The sequence below is a fragment of the Numida meleagris genome, chromosome 17, assembly GCF_002078875.1.
Source record: "Numida meleagris isolate 19003 breed g44 Domestic line chromosome 17, NumMel1.0, whole genome shotgun sequence".
NCBI lineage: Eukaryota > Metazoa > Chordata > Aves > Galliformes > Numididae > Numida > Numida meleagris.
In genome coordinates this window covers 5481930-5495633 of record NC_034425.1, presented here as the reverse complement: position 1 = coordinate 5495633, position 13704 = coordinate 5481930, and the positions used below count along the sequence as shown (strand labels likewise).

The 13704-nt window shown below is 61.5% G+C and overlaps 1 protein-coding gene and 1 long non-coding RNA gene across 4 annotated transcripts in view; one reads left to right on the top strand and one right to left on the bottom strand.

Moving 5' to 3' along the window:
- The window catches only part of SDK2 (sidekick cell adhesion molecule 2), a 41597-nt gene extending 27943 nt beyond the window's left edge, over nucleotides 1-13654 (bottom strand). For 2 of the 3 annotated variants that reach the window (XM_021415102.1, XM_021415103.1), the window contains exon 1: nucleotides 13150-13654. In XM_021415102.1, the coding sequence (XP_021270777.1) occupies nucleotides 13150-13228 (79 nt within the window). In that variant the 5' untranslated portion in view covers nucleotides 13229-13654. The remainder of the gene's footprint in view (nucleotides 1-13149) is intronic. The other variant, XM_021415104.1, reaches the window with a different exon arrangement.
- Nucleotides 6396-11309, top strand: LOC110407417. Its single transcript, XR_002443886.1, has 2 exons — nucleotides 6396-10133; nucleotides 10572-11309. It is a non-coding gene; the product is annotated as an uncharacterized LOC110407417 (long non-coding RNA).

The following is a 13704-nucleotide window of genomic DNA, read 5'->3' as shown; positions in this document are numbered from 1 at the left end:
TGCCATGCTGTGCCAGCTATGCCAACCCAGCACAGTCCCTCTCAATCCCTTCCACGCTGAGATCTGCCACCAAACCGCACATCCCCATCCTGCAGCGCAGAGGAGGGGGATCAGCAGTGCTGTCTCCATTCAAACCATGGGCGGTGATGGACGGGATAATGGGATGCCAAGCGCTGGTAACAGGGAAGGAGGGCAGGAAGGGGAAGGGGAGTGACCGAGCTCACTTCTTCCTGCTCTCTCCCTTCACTGCCGCTGACATTTTAATGCCAAGGCCTCGCAAGGCACTAATCCAACCTAATGGGATCAAAATCTTTGCCCCTGCACTTTATTTACATAATGACCGCTGGGAGCTGGGTCTGAGCCCACAGCCGGTGCATTAACACAGGGAGGGCTTGCGGATATAGGGCAGCGGCCCCCAGCTTCACCAAAAGAGCAGTAATGGATCCTAATACCAGGGGGTAATGGACGAGCTGGGATCTGAGCATCCCTCCCAGCTCCAAATCCCTCTTGATGGGAAAGGATGGGAGGTTTAAGGCCGGAGGAACCCAGCCTGAATCCCTGCCAAGGGCACCGCAGCCCCCCTCCGTCCCTGGGTTCAGCACAGGGCCACCAACCCGCTGCCCCTCGGGGACACCAAGCTGTTCCCCTCCCCCAGCACGTTAATCAGAAGCTGATCAGCCCAGCGCCTGCTTCCTGCTAATTACCATTAATCAGGGTGAGGCACAGCTGGGTGCACCTGAACCCAACCCTGCTCAGCACACAGCCATAGGGACACCCCAAAACCACAGTGGGGGTGGAGAGGGTGGGAAGGGCCACATCCCTATTTCCTTTTGCAGGGCTGACACCACGAGCCCTGACACTAGCCAAGCCCTGGAGGTCTCCAATCCCTCCTGGGGTGTCTCTGCCTGGCAGTGCCACTGCACAGCCCCCTCTCCATCCCCCAGTGCTCCCCCCCAGGCAAGGGGAGATGGAGCTCAATCTCTTCTGCATCAGACTATCGCCGGTGCTACGCAGCACGAGGAGATTAAAAAACAATAAAGAGAAAGCGAAACCCTCTGCTATAATTACCAGCCTTTAGCCGCCAGCGGAGGCAGGGGAGGGAGGGGGGAAGGAGAAGAGGGGGGAAAAAAAAGAAACGGAGAAGAAGAAATCCACTAAAATTTTAATAGGAACCACTGCATTTAATTTAACGACACATTTTTTCAATTACCAGAATAATTGTTTTATTCATAAAACGAGTTTCAATAAAGAGGGTAATTTTCCTTTGTTTTTATTATTCATTTGTGTAACGCATCGGCGGCGCAGCTCCCCAGCAGCCGCTCTGCATCTGGGGCCGGGGGACGCGGGGGGGATGGATCGAGGCGGCAGGGAAGGGGTTAACACCACCACGCACCCCACGGCCCCTATGCACAGCACCCATGGGTGACACGCGTGGGGCAATGCGGCGCTCCCAGCCGTGGGACCGATCCGTGCCACCAGTGTTGGCCCCACCAGCTGCCCCCTAACCCACTGCTCCCATAGGGTGCCCTATGGAGCCCACCCCAGCCAACGCGTGTCCCCACCGCAGCCCCCTCCCGGGATGGGGACGGTGACCACGCGGTGCCAGCAGGTGCTGGTAGACGAGCAGCGCTCCCCGTCACCGCCGGGAGCATTAGTATTCCTGAGACGAGGCCTCTTCCCCTTGATAAAAAGCAAACACGGAATTGAAATGCCGAGCGCTGGCGGCACCTGGGGAGACGCGGAGCTCGGCGCGCCCGTGCCACGGAGCTGAGGATGAAGGGATGGGGACAGCACGGGTGCCCTCACCGCGCCGTGCCCCAGCACCTCCCCGCTCCGTCGGCTTTCCCTCCGAATCGCCACATTTGGGGACGGGGCAACGGATTCGCACCAGGCTCCCAGTGCAGGAGCGGGGACGCACGCCCACTCTGCACCACTCACCCAGGAGCGGGGACACTGACCCCGTGCCACCCCCCAGCACAGCACTGCCTTCATCTCACCCAACCGGTGAGCGCAGGTTGGCCCCAAAAGCCGCCACCAAAGGGCCTGGGTGCCCCAAAGCACCAAGCAGCATCCAGTTCACACCACCCTGCTGCCCCACAACCACAGCCCCCGACCGCCGCCCGTCTCAGCCCCAGTGCAGCTCCTTGGGGTGTTTTTAACGTCTTTTTTTTTTTTTTTTTCCTCCTTTTTCCTAATAAAACTCCTTATAATTGCAGATGTGTCCATTAATCCTCGCGACTCACTTTGTTCCTTTCCTTTTCCTGCGTTTTCCCTCCCTCCCCTTCTCCCCCCGCTGAGACCAAGAGCTTTATAAATCTCCTTCTGGCTATTAATTAAAAGCAACCTCTCCGCTATCATGAGTGTACTTGCCATAAATTAATAGCGGCCTTCTTAATCAAATCTTATCTCCTCTCCGAGCGCCCGGCGTGCGGTGCAGGAGTTGGTATCCCAGCCCGCTCGGCCGTGAAATGCAATTTCCAATGCTCCAACAGAAACTGCAGCTCCACTCCATCCATCCCCAACCCCCCCACCTCATGTCCCCATCCCCTCCCGGGCCGTGTGGGATGCAGGGAGGGATGGAGCGGCCGAGCAGAGCGCGGAGGTGGCTCCCCAAAGGCACGCTCCATTTCTCAGCCATTTACCGTGTTTATCCGCAGCCCCGGCGGACGGCACTCGCCTCCCTGCATTATTTAGAGAGCGCAGGGGCTCGGAGCTCCCTGTGGTGTCAGGCTGTGGCAGGAGCCAGGGGAACTTCTGCTGGGGTAGGGGACATGGGGGAGGTGGCACGGCCACCAAACGGTTTCTCAGGGGCTCGGCCGCTCACGGGTCCTGCAAGCACGTGGCATTCTGCAAAGCCTCATCCCTCCTGTCCCCCAGCCCCCAAAATTGCCCCAGAGCCCCCCCCTCCCCAGTCCCACACATTTCTCCCCTTTCTCACTGCACCTCAAGGTGCTGCTTTTGCGCTTGGATCACCAAACAGCAGCAAGCACGGGGTGAAGGCCAGGATCTCACCCCTTGGCCACATCCACACCGTGTCCCCTAGGGGCCCCTAATGAGCCCCCAGCCCTACCCCTTCACTCCTAGCCCAGCTGCAGCACTTCCCCAGCCTTATGGAGGTGCCCTGAGCACGGCAGAGTGAGGGGTGACCCAACGTCGGTGCCCTACAGCTGCTCCTCCACACTAGAGCTGCTAATTGCTGCCCTTTCCTGGACCAGCACAACCTGGAACCATCCCAGTGCCACCTCCCGTGCCCAGCCAGGAGCCGGCAGAGCATCCCTGCACCTCCCTCGGAGGAGATTTTGGGGTTTTGTACATGCTGTAAGCGGATTGCAGAGGTGTGCTAACTGGATTAGGTGCGAGGCAGACCCGGAGCGGCTGCAGAGCACAGCACAGCTCCCACCCGCGTGACATCGGCTGCAGGATTTGCTTTTAAAGTGGTTCCTTCCCTTAAGCCTTCGGAAAGGTGACGCTGCAGGAGGGCCTGGGGCTGTGCCACCTCCCCTCTGCCCATACAAAATCCGTGTGAGGCCCTAGGGCAGACAGACAGCGGGGTCACAGCCCCACACAGCCACCCCTGGGGACGCACAAAGGGGTCTCATCACACTGTCCCCACAGCCCCAGAGTGGCACCGGTGTCACCTGCGAGCACACAGCGGTTGCACCCATGTCACCCTTCATCCATCTCTGCTGCAGCTTCCCACCCTCAGCCCTGGGGCACGGAGGGGCTGTGACGGTGGGGGGGCTCAGTGGAGCCCCAAGCCCTGACCTAGGGGCACTGCATGGGGACAGATCCAGCACGGCACAGCCAGCACAGGGCAGGAGCCAGCCCCTCACTCCTGCAGCTCCAGTGCTGCCCAGAGGGGCCATGGCACCCCCAGGACAGACAGATGGACGGGTGTCTGCCTCCAGCCATGCCAGGGGGACCCCCTGACCATGCTGCCACCCCCACTCCCTCCTCCTGCATCTGTCTCCAGGCCCACACTTATTTATTTATTTGTTAATTAACTGCTGTTTCCATAACAAACGCTCCAGCTTCTCCCAGCCTCCAACAGCCCTGGGGCTGGATTGTTAACGAGGATTTTAATTTGTTAATTAAAAGCAGGATGGCTCCATAACAAGCTCCTCTTCCGCAGCCGGGCTCAGTGGGCTGCAGGGAGTCAGTGTCCTCGTGAGCCCAACTGGGGACAGGGCACAGCTCCTTGGGGACAAGGGGCATCGGGACAAGGGACAGCATACCCTGCAGCACCACGCTGCCTGCTTAGGACTCCACTTCTTCCAGCAGTGGTGCTGGAGACAGTCACATCTCTCCTTAGGATCACCTCTCCGAGCCCCACGCAGCTCCCAACCCACATCCCCCTGGTCCCCAAACCACCTCTCTGCCCAGTGCCACCACTGTCCCTCAGCTCCCCACGCTCAGTGCATGGACAGCAGCCGAGGACAGCCCTCAGTGACCCAGCGCCTTGGTGCGCACGTGGGTCAGGTAAAGCCCCAAATGTTCCCGGAGCTGTGAGCCCTGCCCTGGGAGCAGTGCAGCACGTCATCCAGCCCTGCGGCGGGGAACAGAGCGCGGCTGTGTGCCCGTCCCTGCCTGCCCTCCTCGCACACCCACCCTCTGCCCGCCCGGACCGGCAGCTCCGGATGGAAAAAACAACATTTCCCCCCACGGGAACCCCAAACGCAGCGCACACACGGCACCGTTGTGTGCTCCCAGTCCATGAGCCTGGAGGGGGGGGTAACAAACAGAGCTTTGTGCTCCGAAATGCTGAGCAGCTCCACGTGCACAAACCCCAGTGCTTGGCCCTGATCCCAGCCCCAAGTCTACACGCCCTGGCCCCAAGAGCACGGAGCCCATCACATGGCACCAAACATTTGGACCCCAGCGCTTGGCCCCGATGTGGGCAGCACACCAATGCTAGCCCCACCGCACATGGCAGAGCCAAGCTGGTCCCCACTGGATGGCAGCGTCCCCCTCCCCCTGCATAGACCGCTCCGTGCCCGCACACTCCAGCACAAGGTGCCCAGCACGTGCCAGCACCCCCTGCATCCCCGTGGCCACGTCAGCACTCCTGTCCAGCTGCCCTGTCAGCCTGCATCAGCACAGGAGTCACCTCTAAGTGTCCCCTCCCTGCTTTGGCCGCACATCCCTCAGCATCCGTCACTACACCAGGTTGGGGACATCCTGCAGCCACGGTCCCCAAGGTCCCGGGGCTCAGGGAGGGGATGGGGACACTGCAGCTCCCCCAGCCCAGGGGTTCAAGCTGGGGATGCCCAGCTGCTGGGGCACAGCTGGATGGCACTGGGTTGTTGCGACACTGAGCAGAGCACGCCCCTGTGCATGGCACAGCCCTGTCCCTCGCTGGGGACCTCTCACAAGCGGTCAAAACTCCTTCCCCAGCAAACTCCTTGCGAGGCCACAAATCCTCCTGACGCTGCGATTGCACAGCTCCTCCGTATCTGGGTCAGTGCTGTGAGTCACGGACACCCAGGGAGTGACTCAACGCAGCGCACGGCCAGCTCCCCAGGAGCAGCTCCAGAACAGGAAGGAGGGGAAGGATGGGCACATCCCATGCGGGATGGATGGCACACGAGCCCAGCACAGCTCAGCGTGGCTGCAGGCTGGATTCAGCCCCATGGGGCACAGCGAGTGCATCCTCTGGCTGCTCCTGGAGGACTACCACAGCCCTGGGTTCCGCAGCGTATGGAGTGTCGCTGCCACAAGGGGTTCCCCTGCCCCCCCGCCTCCCCCGCCATACAGGATGCTCAGCGCAACCCTCGCCCTGCAAACACCCTCGCAGACAGACAGACAGACAGACACTCTGCAGGCTCACTGCGGGAATCTCACCGAGGTGGCGTTTCCCAACGGAAAAAATATGACAGGGGAAAGAAAAACAGAAGGCAGAAACCACAAGAAAAACCCCACTCAGCCTTTCCCAGGGCACTGACGTCATTCAGCTGCCAGGCCCGAGGGATGGAAAACGCTGTGCCAGCTCCTGGCCCCCTGCACCCCAGCGAGCGGGACAGTGACACCCGAAATCCGTATCAACAGCAACGATGGCCAAAGTGCCCCATCCCCATCTCTGTCCCCATTGGCACCGCACAGCCGGGACAGGCAAGCGCAGATGTACTAGGGTGTTGCCCAGCCATCTTTTTTTTTTTTTTTTTTTCCCAAAGTATTAATTAGTCATTGCATTGCTCACTTTAAACACAAATAGCTGCAGCATGACTGCAAACAGATTTCTTTTTTTCCTAGGAAAAAGCTTTGCGTTTCCAAAGCTTTGCGTTTCCAAAGCTTTGCTTCCCCCCCTCATTCGAAGATGATGGCTGGGAACGGCCGCAGCCCGGCCACCCCCCCCTTGCTGCCCTGCATTTCCAGGGCAGGGAAGCGAACGCTGCTTATTGCACTTATTTACACACTTGTGGCACTCCTGGCCGGAGGGGCTTTTGCAGGCAGCCGGCCCAGAGATCCCAGCAGCGCCCAGCCTGACGCGCAGCTTATGGGGAGAAGCCAAGCGAGCAGCATTGCCACCGCCCCAGGTGGAGCGCTTATTTCCCCCGTGCACAGCGCGTGCCTTATTTCCACCCTCCACTGCACAGCTCAGCCCTCTGCCATCGCCCCCCCCTCCCCCCAGCCCTTTGTAAGGCAGCAAAAGGGAGAACACGGGGAGATGAAGGTGCCCATCACCTTCCTCCCCGTGCAGGATGGGGCCGGGTGCTCCGCGCCTCCCAGCAGCCGGCGGGGAGGGCCCTCCCAACAGCACCGCTTTGAATTAAACATACCACCCTAATGAGTTGATTTTATTAGTTTGCGAGTGCATTGAGAACTCATTATCAAAATAAACATCAGTTCACTCCACCGAGCACGGCGGCGTCGCACACACGCGCACCCCGGCAGCGCTGCAGATGGGGCCACACAGCTCTGCCCCTGGTGCCCTCTGTGCCCCACATCCCTGCACCCGGCCCCACGCCATGGGGATGTGCAGCTACCTGCCCCACAAAGCGCCTCACACCACCGGCTTGGCTTCTTCACTGCGGGGGCCGAGCATCACCGCTGTTGGGATGGGATGGCCCCAGCTCCTGCCAACCCAAAACAGGCAGTGTGAAGTCCCCTGGTCCCCAGGACATCGTCCCTCTTGGATAACATGGGCAGGCTGAACCCCAACCCTGCTGCACCCCACTGGGGCACGATGCTGTGGGGATGTGCAGACCCCAAAGGCACTGGGTACGCTCACCCCAGCCCCGGGGAGCCCACACCGGGGTGGAGCGCCGAGGCACGCAGCAGGGGACAGCGGGCACATTGTCTGGCTCGGCAGGACATGCTCCCTTTGGAAACAGCAGCTAATCCCATTTCATCCCCCTTCATGGCCATCAGCTGTTTTTCAGGCATTCAGGAGGCGGGTTGCTGAAACCAGAGCTATTGTATCCCCGCCGCCGCCCCAGCCCCCTCCATCCATCACAGCCCAGTGCTCGGCCGTGCATCCGGCAGCATTCCCACACCCACTCCCTCCCTGCACCCAGCCGGACCTGTGCCCCTCTGCCTTCACCCAGGACCCTCGGTCTGACCCTGTGCTCCAAGCCCAGGTGAGGAGGAAGAGGAGGAGAGGAAGCACCACGAGGTCCCCCCCATAGCCCAGGGATGCCAGCAGAGCATCCCCGTGCTCAATTGTTCCCTGCTGGGAAGATGCAGTTCCTGGAAGGAGGGCAACACATGAGGAGATGTCAATGACACTATAAAACCCCATTAATAGCGAGCACTTGGCCTAGATTCAGCCCAGTTTCCTACATCCAGCAAACCAGGACCTGGCCCCAGGGAACACAACAGGGACACACTGGGCAGGGGACACAGGGGACAGGCTCCTCCAGCCAGCCCAGCCCTACAGATGTGGGATAGGTGAGCAAGGGTGCCCTTGGCCCCAGACTCACTCCGGGGAAATGCCCGCTGGCTGGAGCAATTTGCATGCCCAGGAGTCGGCACGCATGCCCCGATCAATTAAAAGGCTCTAAAAATAGCATTTGCCTTCATCAACCTGTTGTGAGTCATGGATACGGTAATGCTGCTGTGTGCTGGGCACTCTGCCATGTGGCCCTGGTTCCCCACTCTGCACGGGACAGCCAGAGCGTCCCATGCCACACGTGCCCCTGCTCCCCAGGAAGCCCAAGGATGCCTGCCCATGCAAACCAGGGGTGGCAGGACCCTGCCAGGCCCCCCCAGCACCCAGCTCCCTGCACCAACCCAAGCATCCCCACAGGGATCAGCGTCCCCACAGCTGACCCCACATCAGGAGCCGGGCACCGCGGCCAGCACGCAGCCAGGAGGGCTCAAGGTGACAGCTGAGGACTCGCAGGTTTTCGCCTCACCCAGCAGCACACAAAGCAATTAGCTCACGTGGCTAAAATTAGCTCAGTGGTTTCTTTCTGTTAATGGTCAAACCCATCAAGGTTTCCCTCCACCGGGGGCCCCGGCACCGCTGTGTGGGCGGCAGTGATTGATGAAAGCCGACGGAGCCGCTCACGTGTGCACGCGTTGGGCAGCAAAGCCCATCCCCAGCGGCACGGCACCGGGACACTGGCCCAGCCAGCAGCCCTGGGGGCAGTGCACCCCATCACAGCCTGTGCCTCAGTTTCCCCTCAGCTGCCAAAGGGATCCAGCACGGCACGGCAGAGCTCCCGGCATGCTCAGGCCAGCTGTTGTGCGATGAGATGGGCAATGGGGACAATGACAGCAAAAGGTTGAAAGGGAGAGCGGCTTTGGCACGGGGAGGGCGTTCTGGCATTCCTGGAATCATCACCGCGCCGTCCCCGCTCGCAGTTGGGACGCTCAGCTGCTGGCACAAGGTGACAGCTGGTCACAGTGCCCAGAGCCCCATGGTGGCTACCAGCCAGGAGGTGACACCGATCTGCACGGGGAGGTGACAGCTCAGAGCAGCCGGTGCCTGCCACTCACTGCATCTCCAGGGACAGCCCTCGAGCCCCCCGCACCCAAATTCTCCATTCCTAGAGGCCGAGAGCGGGGACACAACCGGCCTCATCGGAGCGGGGAGACAAAGGGGCCAGGGACCAGCTGCAGCCCGGAATGTCCCCTGCCCTCGGCCCCGTTCCCAGGGATCAGGTTTCCCAGTTCCCAGGCAACCCGAGCGTTCCAGGCACAGGCATTCCGCACCCTGCGGTGCTGGGGGCAAAGCGAGGGGCCGCAGGCAGGTGGTCTGCAGGGGCTGGGGGAGGCGGCCAGCGAGGGAAGGCATCTCTGGGAGTGGAGGGATGCACCCCAAAAGTGCACTGGCAACGGGGTGGGAGGATGCACCTCAAAGCATCCCCAGGAGATGCACTCCCAGCAGCAGGCTCTGGTTCACGGAGAGCTGCCCAGGGCTGTGCCCTTGCAGTTGGCATTGCCGGCGTGCACAGGATGCCAGGCGTGAGCAGCGCAGTGGAGCCGCTGCCAGCACATTCCTGCTGCCTGCAGATCAAATGCAACGCTCCCTTACACCCATCCCCACCCATCTCCCCCCGGACACTCCCAGGACACCTCTCTACTCGCAGCCCCATAAGGGTGCTGGATCCCTAGGGTGACCACACGCTCCCCCCCGTGCCGCCCTGTGCCATGGGGCTCAGCTCACCCTTCGTTAGCGCGATCACATCACCACTGACAGCAGCATATTTATTACTGGCCCAGCACTGACCATTTCTCACCCAGTGACACACAACCTGCTAACAAGCTCGGCGAGGTAACGAGGGCTCTGGAGCAAGGGCACCCGCTGCTCCCCCACCCAGATAGGACCCAGCACCACGAGGGTTTTACTCCCACACCCCTCTGAGTCTGCACTGCCCCAGGCAACAACCTGCACCACTGCTGCAAAACATCAACGTGATCACAAGTCGCTGTTTATGCAGGACCTACAGTAAGACAGTGTGGTTCGAGTTCATCCCAAGGCAGGAATCAGCCACGTCAAGGATCAGCCCCAGGCTGGGACAAGGCAACACCTCAGGCTTTGTGGCCCCAGGGAGCTGATGGAGTGGAGGTGGGACCAGCACTGCACAGCCCTGCAAGCACAGCTCCTGCACCCTGCAGGGGACAAGGACACCGCTCGTGAAGACTCATGAAGACAGACCCTGGGTCACTCCTCATCACACTCGCACCCCGTGAGCCTGCCTCCCTCCTCCCAGGTTTAATTATCAGCATTTTTTCCAGGATCACAAGCAAACAGCATCTGCCCGCCTGCCTCTCCCCTCCAGTTCCTTCATTTGCTCCTGCTGAGCACAAGTGCCACTGCAGCCTCACCCCAGCCACCAAGGGACGAGCAGCATTCGGTGCTGCCATCCCAGCTCACCAGGCAGGGCACCCAGGAGTGGCACCCATTGGTGTGAGCCATACCACGGGGCACAGGATGGCACACCCCCACAGGCACCCCAGTCCTGGGGGGGTACCACCAGCGCACCACGCACAGTGATGGAGGACAGCAGACCGCATCCCTCCCCTGTACAGTTATCGGGTCATCAAAATTTCATCGCTGCGCCTGGCCACTAATGGTTTCCAAAGGAGCATCAAATTTTAATTTCCCTTTTCCTCTCCCCTAAAAGCCACTTTCCTTCCTGAGCTGGAGCTTCGCACAAGGCCAGCAGCGAGTGCAGCAGCCAAGCTCACGGGGAAGGCGGAGGCAGAAAAAGCCATCCCAGCGTTCCCAAGGCTTGATGGTGGACACCAGCCCTGGGGATGCTTTCATGGATAAAGACACCTTCCCAAAGCCGATGGAACCGCTGCTCTTTGTCACACCCTCAGGAAGGGGCAGTGACCCATCCCCTCCAGCCCTGCTCCATGGCACACGCAGACGTGCCCAGGGACCACACGTGGCTGCCAGAAGGCTCCATACCTCCCACGCCAGCCCCTAATAAGCCTCTTTGGCCGAAGCTGCCCGTCTCAGGCCCCTGCCCCAAATCCTGTCTGGAACCTTAAGCCTCCCAAATCCCTCCCGGGACTGGATGCAGCCTCTTCAATCCCATTACGGGAGCTGTGCTGGTGCAGGGGGTCCTGGGCTGTGCCCCCAGCCCCAGCTGAGGGAAAACTGTATGTCTGGGGGGCACAAAATCTACAGAACAAAGCGGGAGGGGGGAGGAATGGGACCAGCACCTCCAGCTTCTGGGGACCCCTCTGTTGTCTCACCATTCAGTGAGGGTCGCACTGCGACAGCTCCAGCCTGCATTGCATTCGCCTCTGGGTAATTAGCGTGAGGCCCCTAATCAATAAGTTATTTTTTGCCGTGGGTAATTAATAATTACACAGCACAGGCAGGCTGTAATTAAACTTCCATCCCATCTCTCCCCAGTGGTGCTGGAGTCTTTGTTTTAGCAACTGCAGGTATTAAAAGTGTTTCATCCTGCGCCTGGGGAGCCCCCCGCGCCCAGCCGGGAGGGTCTCACTCCCTCCTCCCTCCTCCCCTCCATCTCTATTGATCCCATTTTCTTCGGCTGCTAGAATCAATAGCACCAGCACAAAGCACACTGCTGCCTCCACTCCGGGCCTGGCTATGGGGCTGCCACCAGCCCTACCAGGGTGCCCATGCGGGGATGTCCCTGCTGGGAACCCACCGCAATGGGGCTGAGCCAGAGGCCACAGTGAGCAGTGTGCCCGCGGGGCAGCTCCTCCGCCCCTGTGTCCATTTGGGCTGCAGCGATGACTGCTGTCAGCCCATGTGCAGGGTGACCCTGCCTCCGTGTCCCCGAGCCCGCTGTAAGGGACAGGCAGGCGATGCTCCCCACGCTGCTCCATCACCGCTTGCGCTCGGCTGTGCCAGCTCCCAGCAATGTCACACCACCCGCCAGGACACGCAGCACGCTGCAGGATGCACAGCTCAGATCGTGCACCAGGAGCGAGGAGCAAAGCCCTTCCTCCCCTGCTCCAGAGCCTCACGGGGAGCTCCTCAGCCCCACGGGCAAACAGGAGTCAGGCACAGCAGGAGAGCATCCCACAGCCAGGAACAAACGGACCATGGGGGACCGTGAGCTGGAGCCGCCAGGCAGGAGGAGAGAAACTCGGCAAGGGAGTGAATCAATCAAAGAGACCTTCACAGCTCCCCACACAGGGCCTGCCCGGATAATATACTGCCGCTTTAGATGTTATGTTCTGAACTTAATTACTGAGAAATTATAGCAGAACTAAGGGAGGCTCAGGGGGAGCAGGAGGACGGGAGCGCACGGGGACTTCTGGCTCCGCTCGCTGCCGTAAACAAGGGCAAGAAATGTCGTGGGTTGAGGAACCACAGGCACAGCGCTGCACCCCGCCGTGCCCCCCCTGTTTTGCAGCCTGGATCTCTGCTCAGTCCGAGCAGTGGGGACGGAGGAGACCGTGCCGCAGCCCTGCCAGATGGAACCTCCTCCACATCCCTGCGGTGACGCTTGTCTGCTGGGGAGGGGACAGCACCCCAAGGAGGGCCCCCCTCGGGGATCTCTGCACCCTAAAGGGGTGGGAACCGTTCCTGCCTCTCTCAAAGCAGCCAAAAGCACACTGTGCTGTGCCAGAGCCCCAGAGGTGATGAGCAGGCAGGCGCTCACGCTGCCCAGCACATGAAGCCTCGGAGTGCCCACAGGGACACAGGGCTGCAGACCTCCACCGTCCCCACCCGCTGGAGGTCAACAGGACCAGGACCACGGCAAGATCTGCTCTCCGGGCACTCCCAGAACTCGTGCCCCACACAAGTGGGGTCCCCAGAGAGAGGGTGAAATGGGCACCCTCATCCTGGAGGGTGTCCGGTCCTCGGGAAAGGGCTGCTGCATTTCTACCCCGCAGCTACTCTAAGCAACGTGTCGTCTCCCATCCCCAGAGCAGAGGCTGTTATGGGGCACGAGAAGCAGGAGGCAGCGCAGAGCTGAGTCCCCCACCCCCCCAGGCACCGTGCTACGCTCTGCGCCGTTCGGCCCCGGGCACCTGGGGGGCTCCTTAAGCACCCCTACTCCCTCCTCGAGCTCTGGGGCTGCGACCCAAACTTCTCCATCCCGGGCAGGGTGAGGGCCTCCGGAGCCCCCCCACCTCTGAGGGTTCGTCTGTCGGGGGTAGCGCAGGGACCACCCCCCCACCCACCCACGGTTCACTGCCAGCATCAAAGCAGAAAGTGGAGGATGAAAAAGCCGCACCTCGCACCGGGGCTCCCTCGCACCCCCTTACCTTGGGCGCCGGCTCCCGGGGGGCCGGGCAGGACGAGCACCACGGCGCACAGCAGCCCCCAGCTCCCGGGCCGGGCCATGGTTCCGCCGACACGGGGGGGCAACTTCCCCGACTTTATAATCCGGGCGGCGGCGGCTCCAGCCCTCGCTGCTCTCCGGGCCCCCGGCGCAGGGACCTCCGCGGCAGCGCTGCTCGGAGGGAGGCGGAGGCGATGTGCAGAGCTCCCGGCGGGGCGGCGGGGGCTGCAGACAGCTCTCCGCCGTGTCCAACTTCCAACGAAGACGTGCACAGCCGGGACCCCTGAAAATTCAGAGCGGCGCCGGCAGCCGAGCCCCTCCCCACGAGCTGCGCTCCGCGTCAGGGAAGGGGAAGGGAAGCGCAGCGCTGTCCGCCCCCGGCCCCTCCTGCCCGCCCGGGCACCATGGGGGCTCCCGGAGCCGCAGACAAAAAAAAAAGTTTGGGGTCCGGGGGCGGGGAGGTGGCCCCTCCCCAGCGCTCAGCTTCTGCCTGGGGACATCCTCGCCGCGGCGGCTCCGGGCGATGGGGCGGGATGTG